The 27,375-nt window shown below is 36.7% G+C and overlaps 1 protein-coding gene across 1 annotated transcript; it reads left to right on the plus strand.

The window, feature by feature from the left end:
- Positions 1–21,091: 21,091 nt before the first annotated feature.
- LOC149203649 (uncharacterized) lies at positions 21,092–27,081 on the plus strand. The gene is made up of 3 exons (XM_089401945.1): positions 21,092–22,937; positions 23,144–25,188; positions 25,396–27,081. Exons 1-3 carry the CDS (start codon positions 21,092–21,094, stop codon positions 27,079–27,081), a joined length of 5,577 nt encoding a protein of 1,858 aa, XP_089258071.1.
- The last annotated feature ends 294 nt before the right edge of the window (positions 27,082–27,375 follow it).

Raw genomic sequence — 27,375 nt, forward strand, 5'->3', positions numbered from 1 at the left:
AGAAAATGAACAAGAAATGTCAAAAGAAGAGGATATGCTCCAGGAAAAAACCCAGTTTTCCATGTTTCATGTTTAAAGAGGGTTATAGGTGACAAGCTCCCAGTTCAAACAATATTACTAGAACTTGATGAGGAAGGAAAAATCACATTGGAATCGGAAGAAGTCACAGAAATAAGAACTCGACAGCTACGAAATCGATCAATTTCGGAGTATCTCATCAAGTGGAAGAACTTATCTGCTAAAGATTCCACATGGTAGGATGATAATTTTATACAGAATCATCCAGAACTACTAAATCGTTGAGGACAACGCTTTTCAGAAGGAGAGAGGCATGTTAGGTCCCTATAATACTAGTGATTTCCCCATTACTATTATCATTGTAGCCCTTATTGTTATTATTGTGCCCCTATTGTCCCCATATTGTTATTAGTGTGCCCCATAGAGCCCACTATTTTTATTATTGTTCCCTTATGTTATTACCGTTATGTCATCTTGATTATATTGTGACCCATTAGACTCCTATATATAGAAGGGAGGTTTATTCATTTGTATCATCCAAGAATTGTTCCTTTGTGTACTGTAAAGGAGGTTGCCCCCTCTAAGAGGTTGAATTCTAAGGCGTTGATATATATTTACAATCTTTTTGTGAGCTAGTTTCAAAACATTTATGGATGTTGTATCCTTATTATTTATGTTGTTTATATGTTGGTTATGAGTATGTTTTATGACATTAATGATGTATGGCTCTCATCATGTTTTGATTTATAAATGAATGAACAATGAATATATGACCTAATATATGACATTTCAGCTAATGTGAGAAGGCATTAATCCTTCTTGACAATTCTCAGATAAGTATGAGACCCCTATGTTCAGATCTTTTGTTGAAACCTGTAGATTTCATATTTGTAATATGTTTGATGAAATGACTATCATGGTTGGGCTTGGTTAGTTTAATTCCTTGATCAAGTTTTGTGTTAGTGGCTTTTCCTTGGTGTCATTTATTGTCTCAGAAAGTATCATCAAGTTCTGAGTAGTGCTTTGGAGACTAGCCCTACAAATGTGGCTTAAATATCGTAGTCTCTGGTATAGAACTGGTTGAAAAAGACTGTTGTCTCTCCCTTGCAAGCATTATGGGAGTGACTATAGGGTTCCAGTCACATGCATGCCTTGTTATGGGAGTGACTGAGGGTTTAATTATTTAAAAGGCTAGGGTAACTTAGGGGTTGGGCACTTGGAGTGGTGCATTAACTCCTGAGGATCCTATAGCTCCTAAGGGAGGTCTGTAAATTTTTTGTTCATTGGTTCCACTTTCTTAACTGCACTTAGGGAGTTTAATCATATCATAGTAACTCTTACTCACATTTTTACCCCATTGGACCGATTAGCTTGGGTAAATGTGGGAGTAGGGTGTTAGAGGCAGAATAGCTGGTAAATGAAAGCTATTGTTTTATGTAATATATACTATGTATAGACTGCTGGTTGCAGGGGCAAGGAGTCATGAGCTAGGATAATAGTGTTGTTGAACTTTTTACAGTAAAAGGAACCAAAAATAAAGAATAAGAATCTATTTCATTCTTTCTAAGTTATGTGAGAAATAACATAATACATTGTTTCTAATTTCTTATTCATGAATGAAGGAAATTTAGCAAAATATGAAGGATATAATACCAGGGTATTGGAAAAACTATTACCCATGTATCGTTAAATAAAAGATACTATTACTATAATCCATATAAGAAGGTATAGAAAGGTGTTGTTTTCTTCTAAAAAAAGTGATTAGGGCCAACAAACATGTAACTAAACCCATCCTCCTAGCTTAGTCCCCAATTTTAAGTTTCAAAATAATGACGGCGAAGGAACCCTGAACCAAAAAATAAATACGAATATTTTCCTTCAAAAACTTTTTTAGTTTTATGAATAAATTTTTATACTCATAATAGAGAAAATATTTATTTCTTTTTGAAAACCACAAGAACGGTTCATAGAATACAAATGTTTCTCTGAAAAGAAGATCCTGTTCGAAGAGTAGTATTTTCAATTTTAATATAGGCAATTGTGATTGAAAAGCATGATACAGAAAAGAACTATGTTTCACATTAAGTCTATATATATATATATATATATATATATATATATATATAGATATATAGATAGATAGATAGATAGATATATGTATAGAAAAGCATGATACAGAAAAGAACTATGTTTCACATTAAGTCTCTCTCTCTCTCTCTCTCTCTATATATATATATATATATAACATGCAAAAAGAGATACAGGACTCTTCATTAAGGAAGTCGCTACTAAAATTAAAAAGTTCTTCCAGTTGGAAGATAGGAAGTAGGATGTATAAAGAAAAGGAAAAATAAGGAAAATAATAACAAAGTTTTGAGTTCTCTGTCAGGTTACAATAATTTAAAAGTAAATACATCCCACGAAAGGAAAAACTTCCTCTAATGAGGATCATGTGCCAAAAACCTAGAATTGTTCCATGAAGGAAATGCTCCATTGGAGTGTATGCTTCCCTATTCATTGAAAATGACCATGTAGAAAAACCCATATTGAAATATTAATCCAAGTGACTAGTCTTGATAGATAGGAAAGAACCTATAAAAAATGGAGTGTGAAAAGTGAGTAGGCCACCTCAACTGACCACCTTTGCAAAACTCTTCAAGTAAACAAAAGATAAACAAGCAATGGTAGGATATTACCACACCAAATTTTATATAACTTGCATAATAGGTAAGGAGATATTCAATGATTATATTAAAAAATACTAGATAGGATAAAGGCTAGATTGTAGTTCTCGAAGAGAAATTACCTGAAAATAGAGTTGATAACCTCTTAGAGAAATGAGCATTACTGACAGTTGGGGTTTTTTCCTTGTCCCATGTTGTTGTTGTAGAGAACCTATGAAAGGGAAGAAAATTGATTAAAAGAAACAATATTCATATAATCCAACCGATCTCTAGCTAGAACAACAATACCCAAGCGCAAGAAATAACTCACTAGTCAATTCAGCTAATAAGAGTGTTGATGGGATCAAAGTAGGAGTTTTATCGAGCAGGAAGACTCCAAGAGATCCTACCATCAACCATATAGGTTAGGAATGGGTTGAGTAGATAAAATTAATAAAATCCCTAATACTTAAGTAGAAAAATCATGTAAAGTCCCTTACGTGTTATTGACTTGGTAGTCTACGTACGGTTCTGAATAATGAATGTCAAGCGGATCGAACCATTGCTGACTTTGTGAGAGACCCTGCAGCATGAGGGTAGAGCTCCTCACTGCCATTACCCACTGAAATAATGTCATAGTACAGTTGGCCCCAAGCCAAGGTGGTTACCAAGGAACGGTATTGTCACTTCTCCACCGTCGAATCCAGGTCAGGGCAAATGTAAGGCGGGGATAAAGAGTTGTGTAGTGGGACAGTCGAAGTGCCAACTATTCCCTTAGTGTTAGCGCATGTGGAACTACAAGCCAAATACTTCTAGTATATTTTTACTATAGATTCAACAACTTATGTGATATCCTAAACATAAGACAAGAATCTACTTTACTCTTCAGCAAAAACCAAAATTGATCTGTGAAAACAATAAGCAGAAAAGGAAGAATATGAATCGCACATAACACAATATTTCTCTAGGGAAAGAAACTGCTAGAAACCCTGACTACCTATATTTCATTCACTAGTATACCTGAGAAGAAAATAAAATTCTTTTTCGTCCTGAACAGTTCCTACACTAGTACAATCTAACTCTTTGCTTCACAAGCTAGATCAAGCCAACACTTAGCCAAGTATACTACATGCTAAGCCCCTACTTCCTTGCACAATCCCTAGAGGAATTAACCCATGTTTAATTGGGAAATCCACTCTCCATAACTAGGCAATCCAAATATAGGTCCTCAACTGATTACATGCACCATTTGTATAACTCAGAAAATTATACAATTGATAGTAGACTATCCCTGAACTCTAATCTCAAACAAGTCTTCCTTTGAACATACATGCATGGGTTATTTATGAGTGGGTCTTCAGTTAACTGGTGTGGTATTGGTGATGCACTGGTGCACTACTCCACTACTAGTTCCTCCAACAGTTTGAACTAGTTGAACTGACTATAACTTAGTTAAAATGAGTTATCTAATTAGAACTCAAAATAACTCAACCCAGGCCCCTAAAATTTAGGGATCACTCTACATGAAACTAGATAGACTTCCAACTTGAATTTCCTAAGTCAATTAAGTCAATTTAACTTAATAAACTATTACAAGTTACTATGAGAATAGAATTATAATTTAATTCAAGGACAAATTAAATTTGAATTTCTTGTTACTATTTTTAACACTCCCTCTCAACAAGAAAGGGATTATCAAATACCCCGATCTTGTCTCTTTGAAACTCGAATTTTCATCTTGACAATTACTTTGTCAAAATATCTACATCATTCTTGTAACGAACCTCCTGAGCCCACCCAAGGAATTAGCCCCTAGGCCCCATAAATTTAAAAAATTTCCCTCAGTTTTAAGATTCCACTGTCATCACAAGTACAATGAACTAATGATATTAACTACTGTACAATATCAAGGTAGTGAATCATCCCTTAGGCATAGTCAAAACTATTAACTTTTATGCAACAAGAAAGAATAGATACATTAGCCTCAACTGGAACCATGATGTGGGCATTTAGATCTAGTTCTAAGAATTTATATTTCAGATTAACCATTCAGTACAATTTTCAACTTGTACAAAAGGATTAATCAAAGCATGTACTCATTTTGACAACCCCACACAAGCCTGAATGGAACATTGCTCAGAGTCTCATGTAACTAGCATGACCATAATTCTTTATGCAAAGTCAAATAGGTTAGTGATATCACTATATTTAAAAATAACCAGTCTAGCCTCGTGCATGGCATAAATAATCTTGCATCATACACTATACCATATGCATTTATTTCTGATGCACCCATTAACGAGAGATACCACCTAGTATTAGATTCAATAGCTATTCCAACCACGACCCTTTCATAAATAAGTCTTAATGAAATCATTATCAAAAGTATATACTGCCATTATCATTTTCTATAGCATATTCAAAAGCATACTTAACATATATCTTAGGCATAACCAATGTTAGCATAGGCACTCATTCATAAGGCTAAGTACAAGCATAGACAATTTTAAACCTTAAGCTACTTCATGTCAAGTGATGTAACAGAAATATATATATATATATATATATATATATATATATACACTACCTCATAAATAGGGTTTAGATAAGTTAAAAGAGGTGACAACATGAACAATTATTGCATCAACACTCACATATCATGTTCCTTTACTACATTTAACTTGGACTACTTTGTCACATGCATGCATCTAAAATCATCTCATAAAAACCCTCAACACAAAATAACTTTACTCATATATAATGGCCACATGCAAAGTCAATCATGAGTAATCTAGCTCTTTGGCACAAGTATTAACAACTAATTACCATGATTCCACCACATGATTTAACAACTTCAACAGTAAGAAGTAACATAAAGGTAAGAAACCATATACAGTACATCTCATTCAAGAGTATTCAACTAGGATAGAAGAACATCACTTCGAGAGTGGAGCACCACCACCCAAACATGAATCACCTCTGATTCACCCTGAGCCGATGTTCTTTCCATGGATCAACTACCTCCAATTGATCTATGCAATGGGTATTTAATACCCTCTTTCATGATATGGTTTCCATTAGTGGCATCCCGCTTTTATGGATTTTTATCCATTTTCCTAGGCCTTTCTCAGAAAAGCTCATTTTTCTCTCCCGCGAGGATTTTCCTCATAAAGCTTTCCTTTATCTCCTGCAAAGCTTTTATGTTTTTTCCTTGGTGTATATTTATCTCTAATCCATCCGATGGATATTTATCTCCAATCCATCCAGCTTATCTAGAAGCTTTATCATGAAATATTTATTCCTATCCCATTCCTCAATGGGATTTGGCAAGAATCTCATCTCTTGGTGTCTCGCTTTTCCATGTTATTTACTTATTAATTTATTTAATAATATATTTTCTTTTCATATTACATATCACACCTCTCTTTTCTTAGCTTAGGTTTACAAAATTTGACACATAAGGGAGGGGTGTTACACTGCTCCTTTGTGGAAATGTACTCCAACAACATAATTCTCCTCTACACACAATCCTGAATATGATGATACTAGATATCAATATGCTTAGATCGATCATCGAAAAATGGATTTTCAAAGAGTTTGATACAACTCTCATTGTCATAGTAAATCAGAGTGGGATCCATCTGCTAACCAAACAAACCAACCAAAATCTTCCTCATCCATATAGCCTCACGAGTTGCTTGACTAACAACCATGTACTCTGCCTTTGTTGAACTCAGCACAACTGATCTCGCTTTCTTGCAGTACCAAGAAACAACTGCTGACCTAAAATTGAAGATCCCTCCTGATGTGCTATTCCTGTCCGATGGAATCACTGCCCAATTTGCATCGGTGAAGCATTGAAGATTCACTCCCTCTATCCACCTATACCATAAACCATACTGATTAGTGCCTCTAAGGTATCTCAACACATGCTTGGCTACCTTCCAATAGAACTTGGTCGGCTTAACCATCGATTGAATAATCTGGTTAACTACATAGCACATGTATGATCGTGTGTTCACCAAATACGTGAGTGAACCCACAAGCTACCTATAAATAGTAGCTTCCACTACTTCATCGGAAGTAGCATCCTCCTTCCTCTAGTTACCTTCTAGAGGAGTCTCCATGGGTTTACTCTTTTCCATGTGGAACCTTTTCAGTATCACGTTGGCATACTTGCCCTGAAAGACAAAAAGTTCCTCATCACCTTACCATACTTCCATACCGAGAAAGTAGTGCATTAGCCCAAAGTCCTTCATTTCGAACTCTCTTGTGAGATCCACTTTACAAGACTTGATCAACTTATCATCACTTATTATAATCAAATCATCGACATATAAAACAATAATCAACAATTTACCTTCAACCAAAATATGGTAAATCATTAGGGAATTTTTGAGGTCTAAAATGGGCCTCCTAAGGAAATTATAAAATAATAGTTGGAAATAATAAAATAAGATTAGATTACATCATCAAATTTTAGAGGGAAAAAGAAGAAACTTTATTTTCAATTCGTATTTTCAACTTATCTCCTTATGCATTTACTCAAATTTCGAGTGGCAACACTTGTTGGATGCATAATTTGAATCATCCTCCAAGGAGTACCCTTGTTTCATATTTTCAATGGACCCTACTACATGAAAAATGACAAATACACAAAAAAAACATTATTACAATCACGTTTTTTCATGTATTTGTCATTTTTCATGTAGCAAGGTCCATAGAAAGTACATAACGTGAGTACTCCTTGGATGAAGAATTAAATTTTGCATCCAATGAGTAATCCCGCTCAAAATTTTAGTAAAACCTTAGGGAGATAAGTTTAAAATATGAGTTGAAAAAGTAGTTTTATTATTTTTACTTTTTTACTCCAAAAATGGTGAATCATCCCCCATGGTTGACATCATCCTCTTGAATCCTATTGGTTCTTCTAAATTTTATTTCTTTTTTACATTTTTCTTAGGAGGTACATCAAATAGTTGTGAGGTTTATCAGTGTAACCCACAAATATCTCCAACTCTGATGTTGGCTCAAGCTTCTTCCGTGCATCTTTCGTTACATGGTAGTAGACCGATGAACCAAAAATCTTGAAGTGACCCACATCTAATCTCTTCTCTCAAAAAGCCTCTTCTGGTGTACTCATCCCAAGAACTCGATAAGGACTTCTGTTATTAAAATAATAGTTGTGTTTCGTGCCTCGACCCATATGTGTAGTGGTAGGCCCTTATCATGCAACATTGCCCATGCTACCCCTACTGTGCTTCTATTCTTCCTTTCATCCATCCCATTCTGCTATGGGTTATGAGGTGTTGTCAACTCTCGTCAAATGCCTTCTGCCACACATAATTTTTTAAACTCATTTGATACATACTCTCCACCGTTATCACTCCTGAGAGCTTTAACCTTCCTGCCAGTATCTTTCTCGACCAATGCTTTAAATTCACAAAACTTTGCAAAATTCTGATCTTTCTTCTGCATGAAGAAGATCCAACATTAATGAGAAAAATTATCAACATATATAACATAATACATGTGCTTGGTTGTGGATGTTTTCAACAACAGTCCACATAGATCTGAATGGACTCAATCGAGGATCGCCTGTGCTCAACTTTTTTTGTCGTGAAATGAAGCTTTGGTGTATTTTCCTAAAGTACACCCTTTGCATTTGTCAACTTGCTCTAGTGTACCTTTGGGAAGACCGTAGAAATTTTTTGTATGATTTGCAAGTGACTCAACCTTCTATGCCACAACCCACTGATGTATCGCCTCCACACCTTCTCTACTTTTGTGCTCAAGGCACTACAATATTCTACCTCCAACTTGTAGATAATGTGATGAAGGAATGCCTTTCCATGACTAAATATCACATCATAACCTCTATTCTCTAACATCGAAACATATACCAAGTTATTCTTCAAATCAGGAACATACATAACATCTCACAAGGTGATAGGACAACCTGAATCCCTCTGAAAGGTAATTGTACCAAGCTCAGTAGCACCATACCTCCCATCATCACCCATCTCGATATGCATCTGGAGATCCTTCTCCTCCAAGTTATTGAAGAGCTCTTTGTTACCAATCATGTGGAAAGAAGCTCCACTATCCAGGTACCATACACTACCCATCATCGATGACACCACACATGCAATGAGGGTAAAGTCTAGTTCGAATTGTGAGGCAAGAGCCTCACCTGCTGCTCCCCCAAGTGCTTCTTACCAGCCTTCTTGAGCAGACACTTTGTGGAAAAAATTTCAAGCTCCTGACAATGAAATCACTTGACTTTCGACATGTCCTTCTTCTTGTCGCCATGACAAGAATCTGATTTGGAATGGGATGAATTCCCCTTCCCTTTCTTTGCCTTACCCGCTAAGGCACAATTTTCGTCATGATCAGTATTTGATGAGAATTTGTCTTTGGTATTCCTCTGAACCTCTTACTGTACCAAATCTGACCACAACCATTCCCAATATGGCATCTACTCCCTCCCATTGAACGAGTCTTGATAATTGTGCCAACTCTTGGGAAGTCTTAGAAGATTTAGGCTCACCTATCATCTTCGGAAACAGTAATTCCGATACTTCCAAGCTCATCTTGAAAATGGGTGAACTTGGTTAAGAACATCAGAATTGAGTCACCCTTCTCCATCTTGATCTTTCTGAGTTTTTCCTTTAGTGCCAACTTCTTATGGTCATTGTTATTTTGAAATTGGTTCGTCAGTGCCTTCCACATTGAGTATGGAGTATCCTTACCATGGAGACTTGAGACAATGTGGTCTCGAACTCCTTCCTAGATAATTATTCTCGCTTTTTGCACACACTTTCTCCATTTAGCCAAATATTTAGCATCCGATGTTGGAGGCTTAGGAATGTCATGATCTATGAATTCCTTGAGGCCATTATCTTCCATCACTAGCTCCATCCTGTCCTTCCAACATATGTAATTCAAAATGCCCTCCAAGGCATACTCAAGTCGCAAACTGTAGAATGAGATATTGCTGCTCTAAAGTATGAACTCAAAAATTCAATTCTCCCCTGCACAACAAACTTGAATTCTCCTCTTCTATACTTTCTTTAGCTCTAGTACCATGTAGATTCTTACTATAGATTCAACAACTTATGTGATATGCTAAAACACAAGACAAGAATCTACTCTACTCTTCAGCAGAAACCAAAATTGATCGATGAAAACAATAACCATAAAAGGAAGAATATCAATCGCACATAACACAATATTTCTGTAGGGAAAGCAAGTGCTAACAAACCCAACTATCTATATTGCATTCACAAGAAGATCTGAGAATAAAATACAATGCTTGTTCATTTAGAACAATTCCTGCACTAGAACAATCTAACTCTCTACTTCACAAGCCAGTTCAAGCCAACACATCCAATTCTACTACCCGGCAAGCCCTTACTTCCTTCTGCAATCCCTAGAGGAATTAACCAATATTTAATTGGGAAATCCACTCTCCATCACTACACAATCCAAACATAGGTCCTTACCTTATTTCATGCACCATATATACAACTTGAAAAGTTATACAAATGATAGTACAGTTTCCCTGAACTCTAATCTCAACTCAGTCTTACTTTGAATGGACATGCATGATTTATGAGTGAATATTTAGTTCACTAGTGTGGTACTCACGATGCACTGGTGCACTACTCCACTACTAGATTTTTACTAGTTCCTCTAACAATTAGGCATAGTTTAACTGACTATAACTCAATTAGACCGAGTTATCTAATTACAACTCAAAAGAACTCAACTTGAGCGCCTAAAATTTCGGGAGCACTCTACATGACTCTAGATAGAAATCCAACTCGAATTTTCTAAGTCAATTAAGACAATTTAACATAATTGACTATTACAACTTGCTATGGGAATAAAATTACAATTTAATCCACAATCTAATTCAAGGTCAAATTTAATTGGAATTTCTTGTTGCTATTTTTAACACTTCCAGAGTCTTCCATCGAATAATACTTGATCACACTCTTAGCTTAATATAAGGTTGTGCAATGTATGATGTAACATCATAGGGGTTACATCATAGGGAGTTAACCCTGCGATATGTGTGTCAACCCATCGATATCAAAGTTTCGTTATAGCTAAACATATGAAACTATATTATAGTTAGACCCCAGTGAACTGACATCCATAATCATGCAAAATAAACAAAGGACTATAATGTATTTGAACCGCCTCACCTTTTAATTGTGCCAATTTTTATATCAATCTATATATTATACTAATAGACTAATACTAATAGACTAGGGTGTGACTCCCCTTTACTTAGATGTCATATGTTAGTGACGAAGGGGTCTAAGAGTTCCAGAGTCCACAACCATAATAAGTTCAAAGAGAGAAAGTATTTCACCAAGAACATTGCATTGAAAAGATGCCGAAGCAAGTAACTTAAGCAATGTGTCTATGTTGTAAGGTTTCTTAAGTAGATGGTGTATTAGATTATTTTGTTGTTTGTCTCATGTTAGCCGAATTTAGCATGCACATGTACTTTACATTGAAATTTGACGTCCAATAAAGAGTGCCTTTTATTTAATATATCAATATTCTTTAAAAAAAATTAAGAAAGAGACATGACACATATAATGTCAAAGACAAAATTCTTAAAAATTAATATAAGATTTTGTTTTATTATTTGTAATACTTCCAAATTCTATAAAATAATGTAATTCGTTTTATTTTATAAATCGAAATAATTAAAATATATACAATTACACTATATAAAATTTATGAATTATAATTAAAATATATAAAAATAAATTACCTAAGATATAATAATTAAAAAATATTTTTAATATATTAAAAACATGTAAATTTTAAAGATTGAGTATTAAATATATATGGAAAGTTGAATACCTGACTTTGAACTAAACATCCAAATGCAATGTTGCGTGCTTCCCTCATGTTCCAAATGCAAGAAATTCTACCAAACTTTTCATTAAAACTGCGAGGTATTAAAAATTTGAGGATGCTATAAAAAGATTAAAAGCTATTTATTTTAAAATATTTTAACATGAATAGAATAAATAAAGAATTGTAGTCTGATGTTAATATAACATTGACTCAAAAAGTAATTTTTTTGCTCGTCTTTTTTAGGATCTTCATTGGTTATTTTCTTAAAAATAAAATGCCCAAGTGCAAAGGAACGATTATACTATCCTTATGATCATTTAAGTAATTTTTTAAAATTTAGGTATAATTAATTTTTATTAATAATTAATTAATTAGTTAATCAAAAAAAAAAAAAAAAAGAAAATGAAACAAAATTATACAATTTTTTTCCATAATTTTCATTTAATATTTTAAAGGGTTATGTCTTGAGTAACAAATAAAGTAGTATTTTTTTTATTAGGCTAGGTCAAGGCTAGTTTATTTATTGGATAGAGGAAAAACATTTAAGTTACAATGGGATGTTTATCACTAGAATTGTGTGAGCTTTGACAATATTATAAAAAAAATGGATATTTAAGATATCTAATAAAAATAGGGATATCTTTTATTGGAAAAATGTATTTGGAGGAGGTTCAACTAAGAAACTTCGGAGGTATTCTTAATATTGAGTTAATATTATTGTTTAATATCCCATGAGTACACAAGCTATTCCATGTATTTTGTAATTGAATCTTGTGAGTGGGATGTACCAGTAGATATCTATCTATTTACGAGGGATGTCATCCATTAATATGGAAACATCCAGTGGCTTTCCCAAGAGGTTTACAAGGGGAAAAATACTTGTTAATTTAAATTTAACTCAATGTTGATAGTAAAATGAAACTCTAGACTTGTAAAAATAATAATGCTTTGAAAATAATAAATTTTTTTTGAACAATAATAAGATACTGACTCACAATATGAAGAAGATCGCAATACTATTAGAAAATATATCATATAATCATGATGAATATCCTAGGGATATCATAATAAATAATTGCAACGCCAAAATTAATACAAGGAAATGACAATATGTGAACCTTAGTAAAAAAAATTGTAGGAAAATGCTATCTAGAAAATCTAAACAAATAATATGTTTATGAACTCTAATTAAAATTAGTACCTTAAAAACCTTTATGAATCCCCTAATGTTTTAGATAGCATTCAAATTTTTTACAACGCTAGAAGTTTTCACTTTGGGGGGCATTGAGGTTGTGATGAGGTTTATAGGAAAAGATCTAAAATAATCAAATATTACCGAAATGAAATCCTTAAAATTGGGAACTCTAGTCTCATCCATCATGTTGATAGCATTTTTCAACTTAGTAATCAAATTGGGTGCTTCGAAGCCCTAGAAAAAAAATCTGAATTGCTCCTATTTCTAAAAGTGGTGTTAAACATTCCAAAGCTAGGGGTGTCACCTTCATCATAGATGGAAAATGATAATCTGTTGTCATCTACCTTCACTTCTCCTTATACAATAAGGATAGTTATCACCATCCTACAATCCTCTACACATGTAGCACGATTCGACTTTATTGGAGTTGGTACTAGGTTTCTCACCTCTATGCATCGTATTCTCATGATTTTATTATGATGCTCAACTTGGAAATGGATTAGGTAGTATGAAGCAATAGGCTCCTCTAGTACCACATTCACTTCTTTCTCTATATAGGCTAAGAAACTACTTTTGGCTCTTTCAATTTATCCTTTTTATTTGTATTTTTATTTGAGCTATTGCTTGTCATTGTTGATGGAAGATCCAGATTGCATTCCTAGTCCTTCCCCCTTTACTCCCTGAGTGGAATTTTTATCATGCTACATTTATAATTTTCAATCCATTTATGGCTTAGTGGTATTCATACGCGTTGACCTTATCTCTATGTGTTCCTTTTCTCTAGGAGAATGAGCCCACCCCCTAGGCTTCCTCCCTTTTGTTTAGACTCATAGTAGTGTGACTTTGGTGTCCTCTTCTAATTGCAACCCTCCACCGTCTATTATAAGCACCTTTGATTTCTCTCTAATCTCCCTCTCCCCCATTAGCTTTCCTCCTTACAACCATTATGAGTATACCTCCCAGAATTCTTACATTAATGCTAGTTAGAATAGAAGGGACCATCATGGTCCTAGGGGACATCCTCAAAAACATGCATATATTAATTTCAGTACTCAATAATTATATACTATAAGAATACGAATCAAGAGGCAATAAATGATATCAACATTGTCGATAATGAAGAAATGGTAGAAAGAAAGCTCATTCAGGATGAAGAAATTGAAGAGAATGTGGGCTATTGGATCCCTAGAACTAGTACCAATAGAAGGAGAATTTACAATAGGAATATTCAAATAGTGGACCTTTATTGGAAATTGAAATCTATTGTTAGAAAAGTGTAGGTGGAAAGGAGGAGGGTCCAGTTAGAAATCTTGATATGCACATACCCTCTCCAACTCCAACGGAAAAAATTAGATAGGAAGGTCTCTTAGTTAGAAAGAAGATTAGAAACTTGGAATTCCTCGATTCTAAAGACAAAGAGGAGCATCCTGTGGAAGCACAAGTAGACTTATCATCTAGGTAACATGTTAAGAATTTAGCATTTTGTTTTTTTAACTAATAGTCCTAGACATAGGAGAGGCAGTACAAATTCAAACAACATCATAATTATGGTTTTCCTTAATTTTGTTACTTTTGAAATATTGCTTATATGGACAAAAGAAAAGTGCCTATGCTATTGATCATGTTTCCCTAATGGCCGACTAGTATACATGAATATGTGATATTTTGTTTAGAAGAACTATAATATAAATGAATACATTAAAAAGGAATAAAAGTGGTGTAAAAAATAGTCTATCAAATTATAACAAAATTATCACATCTTTTATCTAAGTTGTACATAACTACTTTGGAGAAGTAAATTATTTTTTGGTGAAAAGGTCACAAGAAGAGAGTGAAAGGGATAATGGGTTTTAAAAATTATTGCTCAACCTTGGACCCCTTAATTACTCTTAAGATTATGGAAAAGGGGTGTTGAAATAATAAAATTAATATCCTGTGTGTCTTTGCCGACAATAGGAGACATATTGGAATGATGACTAGAAATAAGCGATGAAATGGGTTGGAAGACCTAAAAGTTCCTATTGGGCTACGATATGTTGAAATAAAGTTGTATGAGTGAGTAATTAACAAGTACAATAATGCTAGTTAGAATAAATTGATATGAATAGAGGGTTCAAGCAAGGCATGTTCTCTACCTCTTTTGACAAATATATTAGCAAGTAAGAGGCATGTGTGGAGAAACAAGGTTTTGTTGGCACCAATTTTGTTGGAATAACCATCATTATACTTCTTTACATAGATGACATTAATATTTTAGCAAGGAGTCTATAGCCAAAGTTATGATCATAAAATATAAGAAAATAACTTACCCTTAATTTTTTTGTAGGAAAATAGCATTTTGGGGGAATTTCTTTACAAATATGGGTACTCACATGAAGATGATCGTAAAAAAAGTGGAAATGGGGTGAACATGAATGTACTAGCAAGGGGACATGCTTGCATTCATGACAATGTGCACGTGTTCCTGATTTTTAACCTTTTAGATTTCATAAACCCCATAAAGGATGCCAATTTGAACACCAAGTATGCATTATTAAGAATGCATACATGTTCCTAGAAGGAAGAATATCATGAACCCTAGGAAGGCATGTGAATTTCTATGGGGAATTTTTATACAATTCCATGGCCAATCTATTTCACCAATAAAATGCACCTTTTATTTTCAGTGATATTGAGAAAATTTTTTAGAACAAAATGAGGATAGATTGATAAATCATTTTGAGACTCTGTTGATATGGTATTCAATTGATTCTAATTATGTACTTTGATGGAATTTGATTATAGGGATTTCTTTTTTAATATTATATGATTATGCTAGATAAAAGGCAAGATAGAGACTTAAGCATTTAAAAAGAATAGTTGATGACATTTTTTAATAAACTAAGAACTAGATTGTAACCACCAATGAAAAAGAGACACATTTTTATCGATTAGTGCAACTACCAACCATTTTTAGGTAATTGGATGGATGGTTGGTTTATAGTATTTGACAGGCCACATTGTAATAGTAGTCTGATATGTCTCTCTATTTACTAAGAAAATTATGGGTAGAGTTTATTTTAGGTCACCATGTCAATTGTTTTGACATTGGTAAATGTTAGGGGGTGAGGCATGGGTTTATGAAGGATAGAGAAAATATTAGGTGTGACCCATTTCTAGGCCTAACCCCTATACCCAACATCCTCCCATTATAAAAATAATTGTCCATACATAGTCATCTATATCCACCTTGACTTGTAGCTTGGTGTAACAAAACACTTGTATAGCATCATCCCACTAGGAGTGACCTACATGTGATGTTGGGGGAGGGGTTTTCTCTTTAGGCCCTATAGTAGATTCTAACCAAAAGAGAGAAAATGGACAAACTAGGGATTCATGTAAGAATCACAAATTCTCAAGATTGACAAGACTTGTTATGGGATGATGGAAGCTACTAGACATAAGAGGTTCTTGGAGAAGGTTGGTATATTGACTATTTGAATGATTATATGTATGCATGTATGTAATTTATTGGTTTTTTTTTATATATTTACTTATATGATGTTTGTAGTTATCACATTTGGAAAAAAAAAACCTCAACATTGGTAGATGCAGTAATGTTAATTTATACCACTAATACAATAGTAGAAATAACCTACTTGTTTGGTGTACCACAAACTCAAGTAGATAGTGGAGAGAGAACTACCACTAGTGCCTGTAATATTTATTCACAATGAACTCTTTTGAAATTTTGATAAAATTTAATGTATTGTCATACATTTGTAGGTAATGATCAAATTCATGTATTCCTTTATTTATTCATTTAAGTGTCTCATCATTCATTGCATTTGTGATAATAATCATGTATATATGACTTGCAGTGATATATTATCGCAATTCCGATGTGATTAATTATGGTCACAATTATGACAAAAGTTTTTGCACCCACTTAACATTAAACAGAAAAAAGATATATGACTTAACGCATAGTCGACAATTATCTTGCCAATGAATGTTGCATATATATATATATATATATATATATATATATATATATATATATAGCTTACTTTTGGTAGCAAAAGGAGGATAAATGTTAGAGGCCTCTTCTAGAAGTACAAGCCTCTCGCCCTCCAAATAATTGTCAATATAATTGAGATCATTTAATTCATAATGAAATTATTTCTCATGAAGCATTGGTGTTAACTTTTCAAGTTTATTTTTCTTTGTTATTTCTACAATATTATTAAAGAAATTATTGTGATATCTCAAGGCTACTATAAGGCTACTAAGATAGATCCATTGAATGAAACTTTGTCAGTTAGAAGGGAATATCAATCCTTTGTTCCTAGTTCTTCTTTGTTGGCTATGTGGGGTAAGCATTGAATCTCCTTTCTAGGTAAACCGTAAATAGTTCCTTAGCAAGGGTTTTATTTTGTTTCATGCCATAATGTACTATATATATTTGTATATTTGATATAGTTTTTAATGATTTATAAGTTGTACATGTGATATTTGTGAATATATTTTGAGGTTTTTTTTTATGCAAAAAATATTTTATTTTATTTGTTAGTTTCATTTATCATTCCTCATCTACATAGCTCATCATATTCTTTTACATAATTATTTATCTTATGACTATGTAATTATTGGTTGGTCGATATGTTCTTACATGCAAATCACTTAATTATTGAAAAATGAATTTCAAAGTTTCCATAAAATTCAAATTAGGATAAAAATTGATTATTGAAGTAGTTATATTGAAAACCCCTCAAGTTAAATGAAGATGTGGCACTTGTATTATCTATATGTCAAAAATTCACATGCACTATGAAAATACTTGTTTTTGTTCCTTTTATCTTTTCTATTGTGCCATGTATTATTTTATTTTAGTTCTAGATATGCATTTACATTTATGAATTTGTTTAATGAACATATGTGATTATGTGAATATTTTATTTCATTGCTTCATTTATTTTTGTATCACACTAATAGTTAGTTACAATGCCAAATAAGATCAATGCCAAATATAATGAAAGGAGACTTGCTACATTCTTTTTTGCATTAAATGTGATATGAAATGTTATTGCACTTGCATGCAATGCAAGGGCATTAATAGAAAATAATTTTAATGAAAATAGATGAAAAACATTATGGACAGTTTGGGCATTCTGAATGGAGGTATGAATATTGTCCCTTGCTAAGTTAATATTCGATATGTGTGTGTGTGTGTGTGTGAGATTGTATTCATAGTTTTTTTTTATTGATCTCCTATATGTTACATATATTATTAATTTTATTTGATTCTAGTTTGTGATTATAAAGGCAGCACCTCCTAATAGTGATCTTGGGAATGTGCCCAGAAGTAGTAGAAATCATGTTGTGCATGTTGAGTAAAAGTATGGAGTGAATATTGTAAATAAATTCAAGCTTATGGAAGAAGATGACACTAAAAATATAGTTGAGAATGATGGTATAAATAGATTGATATAGGACAAGTTTACTGCAATGGATGTCAATTTTGAGGATATTCATGTTGTTCCTTTAATTGATTTGTCACAACAACTCCTTTACGAAAGGTCAAGGAAAAATATTCTCTCTTCTATATTGTCATTGATGAAATTGAAGGTATTGAATGGTTGTTCAAACAGTTGCCTGACAAAAATCTTAAGGACCTATGTAATATAAATCATCACATATACATAAATTCCTACTTTTTTTCTTTTTTCTATTTTTAGTGTTAATGATGTCTAAATTAAGGATGCAATATTTATGGTTAATATTCTTTACATTAACTATGTTAGGGATTGGATAATCCAATGATCCCCATGTATTTCGTGACATATGCTTAACCACCTCTCGAGGATTTGTGAACTCTAACGATACATTCGTTTACTAACACCTGCAGGTTTTGGTGTAACGATAATCATGATTCCAACAAGTGGTATCAAAGCCAAAGGTCTAGAGTTCGAATTACACCGAGCTAGTGTTGGGGGGGAGATTGTTGGGAATTGGATAATCCAATGCTCCCTAAGTGTTTCGTGACATGTGCTTCAACTCCTCTCGAGGATCTGTTAAATATGGCAATACATTCATTTACTAACACCTACGGGTTTTGGTGTAATGGAAATCATGATTCCAACAAACTAGTTTTTTCTATGTTGTAGATTGTTAGGTGATTTTTTACTACCATTGTCAAATAATTTACCTTATACATAATGAGAAGTATTTACTATTATGAAGGATACTGGAATGGAGTATCAAGCCATTGATGTGTGTGTTAATGATCATATTATGTACATTATGGAAAATAATTAGATATCAAATAAATAAAGAAACTAAAAGGTTGCCTTGTAAGGAACATAAGAGAAGATGATGTTCTTTTAATTCTTTTAGATGGTTCTACATTTAGTAACATCAAAGAAAGATGACTAGTTTTCAAAGAATAACCTTATAATTTTGGTCTTCCATTGGCAATTGACGTTGTAAATCCACTTGGAGAGATTAGGGCTATTTATAAAAAATAACCTTCCTCATTTGATGCCAATAAGTAGTAGGGCATATGATTGGTGATGATTATTCTATGGTATTTTCTTACAATAAATTTTGAATGTACGTAATAGTACTCATTTTTCTTCTTCATTACAAAATTTATTATAAAAAATAACCTCCCTCATTGGATGCCAATAAGTAGGAGGGCCTATGATTGGTGATGATTATTCTATGGTATTTTCTTACAATTAATTTTGAATGTACATAATAGTATTCATTTGTCTTCTTCGCTACGAAATTTCTTATAATAAATTATACAAAGTAGTAATTATGTGTATTGTAACAATCCCAAGTTAAAATTTCATGTAATAAAAGTTGATAAGGATAAAAAAGACCAAGGGTAAGGGACATTTATTCCAAGCTGAATGTTGGGAAAAATATCCTAGTGGGAATCACTTCTTGTGTTTTATGACTAAGGATTTGGAAAGGAAAAAAGGTATTTTTAGCACATTATTTATGAAAATAATGGAAATTATGAGAAAAGGAAGGTGAAAGGTCATAGGTTTCATGTGAGGAGGAAAATGAAGGAAAATGATGGAAAATTGAAGAAATTAGATGCCTCACCAATAAGAAAACCTCAGAGCATCAGTTGGTATATTTTTGTCAGCTTCTTGTCAGTTTAGTGTTAGAATCTGTCTTACAAAAAGAAACCACCACGAGGAGAAAGAAAGTAATAAATAAGGAAAGGAAAGGAAAATAAAAAAGGACAAGGAAAGAAAAGAAAGGTAAATATCAAGCAGCTTCAGTGGAATTACTTGTAGGTAACAAATTTCATTTGTGATTTCCTAGATGGTTTGGACATGCATGGTACGTGCACGTTTGTATATAGTTATTTTGTTGTCATTGGCATGGCTTTTGTCGAGATTCGACAGTGGATTCTGGCCTAGCCTTTCCATTTTCATATGGCCATGGTGCGATGGGATTGTTCTCGGTTTGAGCTTTGGATTGTCAGATGGTTTTGGAATCTGGGGTGAGGTGGTCTCATGAAAATTACCAAAGGCCTAGGAATCCCTTGACTAGTAATGGCAGGATACACGGTAAAGCTTGAGGGTAGAGATAGGAAAATTCCTCAATGATGGTGAAGAAATTTTGAGGCATCCAAGCTCAGTTTGGTTTTGTGATCTCAACACCAGTTTAGGTATGATAAGAGTATCGAGAGGGTGGAGGTGGGTTAACCTTTGGATTGCCTTGTTTATCTTTAGATTAGTTTATGCCATGAGATCCCACATTAATGCTTGGAATATGACACAAGGGTGATTGGATGAAAGAAAGATATGGTTCAGCCAATCTACGATTGGGTGGTTTGTGGAAGTTCCAAACTTGATTGGTAATTTCCTATGGTTAATAAAATATAATATCTTATTTCTTTTGGTAAGGAAATGTACTAGTTATTATGTGGATTTAATGACTATTCTCTTATTGTTATTTATATGGCTATATGTCGCTTATAAGCATGGTTGTATGATGAAATGAAGAGCTAGGGTGTATCTTGCAATGAGAAATGTTAAAAGGGATTTTTGCTGACGGGTCGGTGGCTCTGCAACTAAACCCTAGCGGCGGGAGAATTTCAAATGCGGCCATGGAAGCCGAGGACAGGTTTTAGCTGCGGAGATAGATTAGCTCAGTAAAGTCCCAACCCTGTGCGACTGTGCATGTAGACAAACAGGTTTTCCTCTGGCAGTGTTAGCGCTGTTTGCAAGAAGGAAGCAACGCGTCCAGGGAGGCGGAAAGCCGGTCTCTGAAGTAAACATGTAGGACCGTATACTGAAAATGCTATGATAGTTCTCAGTTTTGGATATTAATGGTGGACCCAGGCAGCGGTGCTCATCGCGAGATGGCCCTGGAGCTTGAGACCGTCGATATAGACCCAGCACCGGAAGACCTTCTTGCCTGCTGGGGTCTTGAAGTCTCTGAGAAAAACCTGTCACATTTCTTCCCGAATAAAACAAAGCTCCATCGGTCCCCTGACAAGGCGATGGGAGTAGGGAGGTTGAAGTCAGGAGGTCAGGAACAGGTCTCTGCTATAAAATCTGCATTGGAAGTCCCGGCTGACATCACGACCAAAGACACCTCTAATAAAGAAAAGGGAAGGGAGCTGTCAGATATCGGAAAAGAGGATTTAGGGAGAAGTTCACCTCTTATTCCAGGGGCTGGGATAAAGAGGCCGGCAGAGGAGGAGGAAAAAGAAAACAGAGACTATGTCGCAAATAATCCCGAGCTGAATGAGGCAGACAAGGCAGTCAACCCTGTCAGTAAGGAGACAGAAACGGGAGAAGCCAGGAAGGTCGGTGGGGATGGAAAAAGGAAAAAGATCAACCCCATCAAAATGAAGAAGGAACGTCCTAGCTGTGTGTTTGGAGTGGACATCCTCATCGACCAGGCTATGGAAGCCTCGGAAACTTTACTAGTTGGTAGAGTCCGAGGAAGAAAGTTCTCGGTAGGTTACATAAAAGAATGGACTCAGTTGGAATGGAAAGAGGCCCCGGGACAACCAGAACAAATTAAAAACTTGGATAGAGGTTGGTTTTGTGTTAGATTCGAACAAAAGGAGCACGCCGATTGGGTTATGGGGAAAAGCTGGAGCTTCGGTAAGAGACCTATCCTCTTCAAAAGATGGACGCCCCTGTTTGACGCCCAGAAAGAAAAAGAGGTGGAGTCCCCAGTCTGGGTTAAACTTCCGGGCCTCCCTATGCAATTCTGGACCGATTCTGCCTTCACCTCTATTGGCAACACTCTGGGGAAATTTCTCGACATCGATAGATCATACCTCCGAACGCATGAATGGGGAGTGGCCCGCATTCTAGTTAGTCTAAACCCCAGGGGGGGTCTGGCGGATGCTATGAATCTAAAGTATCGTGGTCTGGAGTTCGTTCAGGTCTTGGACTACGAAAATCTCCCCTTCAGATGCCACCGTTGTCATCAATATGGTCATCTGGCCCGGGAATGTCCGCTTGGATACCGTCGGCGCAGAGGACAAAGGAGAAGCAGAAACACCCAGAAGACAAATCAGAAGGCGATTCCTCAGGAAGCTGAGGCTCTGACAACGGAAAGTGAGCCCCCGGCATCTTCTCTGGGATTGGTCACGGAGCAAAGAAAGATAGATTTCCAGGATCATTCGGGGTCAGCAACAAAGGACTACAACTCTTGCCAGAGGTACTCCTGGGGACCCTCACAAATCTCTGAAATGGTAGGTGAGGATCAGGCGAGTTTGATTCTTTCCCCTCCCTCCTCTGTATGTCTTTCTTTTGCTCCGTCTATGCCTTGTTCTGATGACGCTGGTCCTTTGAGACAGCTTTCGAATGATTGGATGGTCCTGAGGAAGGGGCCAATCTCCTCTGACAGCATTATTATGACCATCCCCTCCCCCCTGCAGCCGTCCTCTTCTCCCTTAGAGACTGTCTGCTCTGCCCCTCCTTCTATTCGAAGTCCTGAACCCCCATACAACCTCAGACCTTTGGCCAATAGAAAAGGAAAAGGGCTTGCTATAAGTGGATTGGAGCTGGATATGGAGAATTCTGGACTGAGGACCAAAAGAGGAAGGAAATCCGATCTGTCGAAGGCTCAGTTGAAGGCAGTCATAGACATTGCAGATGGGAAGCAGTTATCTATTCCAGGGGTGCTTAGAGCAAAGCGGACACCCTCTGCAAGTTTTCGATGATCATTTTATCTTACAACTGTAGGGGTCTAGCTAGCCAACCCAAAAAGCTAGCTCTGAAGGAAATGGTCAGGTCTAACAAACCAGACATTATTTTACTTCAAGAAACTTTGGCGAAAGGGGAAGAAGTCACAGGTTGTCTCAAGAAGATTCTCCCGGACTAGAGCTTTAATGTCATTGATGCTAATGGCCACTCAGGAGGGGTGGCATTGGGTTTCAATTCGAAGGTTCTTAGAGAGATCTCTTCGTGGGGATGGGAAAATGTTCTGGTTATGGAACTCTTCTCAAGCGAGCTATGCATTCCTTTCCTCATAATCAATGTCTATGGTCCTGTTGCGGAGCGGGAGAAATTTTGGAATCCCTTTTTTGCTAAGTCGTTCATAACGCACCCAAATCTTGTAATCGGCGGAGACCTCAACTTTTCTCTGGGGTCGACAAAGTCCTGGGGGGTCAGAGCCCGTGCAGACCCTCTCACGGATTTCTTCATAAACAAGCTGGCCTCCTCTCCTTTGGTGGATGTCACTCCACTTAAGATGCGTCCGTCGTGGAGAAACCGAAGAATAGGAGATGATTGGGTTGGGAAGAAGCTCGACAGATTCCTAATGTGTGATTCGTTGTCCGAAAAGCTTCAGGCTTTTAGACACTGGGTTGGAGACGGAGGTCTCTCGGATCATTTCCCTGTTTTCCTCGAGGTGAAGGGTGCCTTCCCAAAACCGGGCACTCCGTTCAAATTTAATGCTTCCTGGCTTCTGGATGCATCCTATATCAATCTCTTCCACAGCACCTGGATTAAGGACATCCTCAGCGAAGATGAAGGTCGTGGCAAGGCTTTCATGGAAAATCTCACAAGGATGAAGGCCGCTTCCAAGACTTGGGCTCACCAGAAGAAACTAAATGAAGAAAAATCTCTGGAAAATGTCAATGCGGAAATAGCCCTTCTTGAAGATTCAGGAGGTATTGGTTATAGAACTGAAGAGTCTTGGCCCAGACTCAAAGATCTGGAATTGGAAAGGAAGCGGATTCTTCAGAGCAGGGAAGAAAGCTGGCGCTTAAAAAGTAGAGCGATCTGGTTGCAGGCGGGGGACGACAACACCAAGTTTTTCCAAAACTATGCAAAAGGCAGGAAAAATTCCAACACCATATGGGAAATGAAAAAAGCCAATGGGGATAAGGCTCGCTCTTTCGAAGAGCTAGCTTCTCTAGGGAACTCCTATTTTAAGAATCTCTTTAAACAACCAGAGGAAGCAACAATCGCTGAAGTCATTCGAGTTGCTCAGTTTTTCCCTAGGTTCATAGAGGAAGAAGGAAATGATTCCATCATGGCCCCTGTTTCTAAGGAAGAGGTTGAGAACATTCTCAAATCCATGCAAAAGGATAAAAGCCCCGGCCCGGACGGCTGGACTGTCGAATTCTTCCAACACTTTTTTGAGTCCATTGGCGATGAGCTTGTGGCAGTCGTAGAAGAATCAAGGTGTACGGGATCAATTTTCCATCCCTTCAATTCCACTTTTCTCACTCTTATTCCTAAATCTGACCTCCCAGGCTCCTTTGCTGATTTCAGACCCATATCCTTCTGCACCTGTGTTTACAAAATCATAGCTAAAGTCATTGCTTCCAGATTAAAACCCTTCCTCTCCCGAAACATATCCCCTGAGCAATTCGGCTTTCTCGACGACAGACAAATCCATGAAGCGGTTGGAGTTGCTCAAGAAACTCTCCATAGTCTCAAAATCGGGAAAAAGAAAGGAGTAGTTGTGAAAATTGATTTGTCAAAGGCTTTTGACAGAATAAGCTGGCTGTTTCTCAGACTCCTGCTAACTCACTTGGGATTCAGGTATGACTTTGTGAAATGGATTATGAGTTGTGTTTCTTCCTCTTCCATAGCTGTTTTAATTAATGGAGCGGCTTCCAATTTTTTCAATCCTGAACGCGGATTGCGTCAAGGCTGTCCGCTCTCTCCACTTTTGTTCTTATTAGCTGCAGAGGGCATCAGCCTAATGATCCATGACGCTAAAAGACAAGGAACCCTCAAAGGCATTGAAGCAGCTGCAAATCTCTGGGTTACCCACCTTTTATTCGTGGACGACATAATTCTGTTTTGTAATGGCAGTCTGGAGGACTGTAAGACGCTCAAAAGGATCATGGATCTTTTCCTGAAGGCGACTAGACTTTGTATAAATGAGAAGAAATCCTCTCTAACGTGTTCAGCTTTGTCCGAAGATATGGTGCACAGCGTGAAGATGGTATTAAATTTTGATGTCAGAGCGCTAGAGGATACTTTTAAATACTTGGGATTTCTCCTTAAACCGGACAACTACAGAAACAAAGATTGGACCTAGATTCTTGCCAAAATCGAATCAAAGCTAAAACACTGGAGCTTCAGATGGCTTTCCAGGGCGGGAAGGCTTGTGCTGATAAAATCAGTGCTCATGGATGTGCCTGTCTTCTAGGCTAGTTTGACTTGGGTTCCTAAAGGAGTCCTTTCCCAAATCGATAAAGTTTGCAGCAGGTTTCTCTGGGCTAGTTCCAAGTCAGAAAAGGTTACTCCCTGGATCGCCTGGGATAAAGTGGCTCGCCCTAAAGAGTGGGGAGGATGGGGGATCAAAAACCTGCAATGCTTCTCTCAATCTCTAGCAGCGAAGCTTGCTTGGAGGTTAATCTCTTTCGACAATTTGTGGACTTCTGTTACAAAGAGAAAATATATCGACCCCCTATCAATGACAGACTGGATCAGATTGCCATCAAAGGCTAGCAAACACTCATCGGTGGTCTGGAAAGCTGTGGCTTCCTCTGTCAACATCATTGAAAAGGGTTTGGCTTGGAGTGTGGGCGATGGCACTCAAATACGGTTAGGCAGAGATCCCTGGATTGGCTGTTCAGAGCGCTTCACCCTATCTCAGGGATTGGCTGCGGTGTTAAAAGAGAAAGGTCTCCTCACATTAAACCAGGTGGCCGACCCCCGGACTACTTCTATATGGAACCAAGGGTGGATGCAAGGAATAGATCTTCAACTGGATGAAGAATGGCTGGAGGAATGGGATTCGTACAGGAATGACCTCCTCAACTCTTCTGTCAGACTCTCAGACGCCCCAGATGAACTTCGATGGATTTTTGCTCAGAATGGAATCTACACTCCAAAGATGGGGTACAAATGGATGATGACTCAGAAAGGATGGGAAAACCCGTCTTGGTGGGCCAAACCTCTATGGAAGCTAAAAGGTCCAGCGAAAACCAGACTTTTTTTCTGGTGTGCTCTTCTCCAAAAAGTCCCTACTTGGGAGTTTCTTCAAAGACGGGGTAAGATAGGCCCGGGCTGGTGTCCTCTATGCAAGAACAGCGCTGAATCAGTTCAACACCTGTTCCTCTTCTGCCCCTTCAACACTAGTCTATGGGCTGAAACGTTAAGGTTAATCAAAATTCCTTATAGGTGGGAAGGGCAAGGGATTTCGGAAGCCTGGCAAAAGTGGTGGAATGATGCTGCAAACGACAGAGAGAGATCCATCCCACTCCTCATCACCTGGGGGACGTGGCTGGCTAGGAACCAGGTCATCTTCAAGGACTCTATCTTCCCGATCGCAAGATTGGCCGCTGAAGGAGCTACAATTTTCGATAGTATCCCCACTCCGCCTACTTCTCCTCCTCCCAGGCTGGTTCGACAAGAAATAATAAGACCCTCCATCCCGTGGGCTTATTTTGATGGAGCCTCAAATATAAATGGCCGCTGTGGGGCTGGTTTAATTATTCATCTTTCAAAGGATAAGTCTGTCAAGGCTTCTGTTGGCCTAGGACAAGGCTCCAATAATTTTGCTGAATTGAAAGCCCTCCACCTTCTCCTCGGCTGGCTAGTCCTGCGGAATATGCATGAGGTTCAGATCTTTGGGGACTCTATGAACACTGTGCGTTGGTTTAATGGGATGCAATTATGCAACAGTTTCACCCTGCTTCCCTTGCTCAGAGAAGTTTCTCGACTAAAAAATCACTTCTCGGAGCTCTCTCTCAGTCACATTTACAGGGAAAGAAACTCTGATGCTGATCGTCTCTCCAAAGAAGGTGTTAATCAAGCGATGGGGTCGTGGATTGTCCTGGAAGAAGAAAATGGGGTTGCTCGTCCTCTTGAGCAGCCCATTTTCGCTTAGTTCTTTCCTCTGTTTTTCTCCCTCCTGTGTTCTGTACATACAAGTATTGTTTCTCTGGTTTTTTCTTTGTTGTTTCTCTGCTCCATATCAGGTCTCTCGGGCTGCTTTCCTTGTAAGAGGATGCCCGCTTTGACCTGGTCTTATTCTCTTTCCCCATTTCTCCAGAATCCTGGTCGTGCTTACGCAGGATTTCTGCCTGGCAGATGGGTGCTTTTTCCCTGTGCGTTTCGGTGTTTCTTTCTGCATGGGAGCTTCTCTTCGTCGGACTGCTCTTCCTCGGGCCTCAGCGAGGCG

This window comes from Pinus tabuliformis, chromosome 2_1 (assembly GCF_031772625.1).
Source record: "Pinus tabuliformis cultivar Carrire ecotype Pingquan chromosome 2_1, CPIR1, whole genome shotgun sequence".
Lineage (NCBI taxonomy): Eukaryota > Viridiplantae > Streptophyta > Pinopsida > Pinales > Pinaceae > Pinus > Pinus tabuliformis.

What these genes read in the sequence shown, in the direction of transcription:
- LOC149203649 (XM_089401945.1), top strand. Translation starts at nt 21,092, where the DNA reads ATGGTGGACCCAGGCAGCGGTGCTCATCGCGAGATGGCCCTGGAGCTT. An exon ending in AAAGCGGACACCCTCTGCAA is followed by an intron (nt 22,938 to 23,143) that starts GTTTTCGATGAT and finishes ATGGCCACTCAG; the next exon opens with GAGGGGTGGCATTGGGTTTC. An exon ending in TGGTGCACAGCGTGAAGATG is followed by an intron (nt 25,189 to 25,395) that starts GTATTAAATTTT and finishes CCTGTCTTCTAG; the next exon opens with GCTAGTTTGACTTGGGTTCC.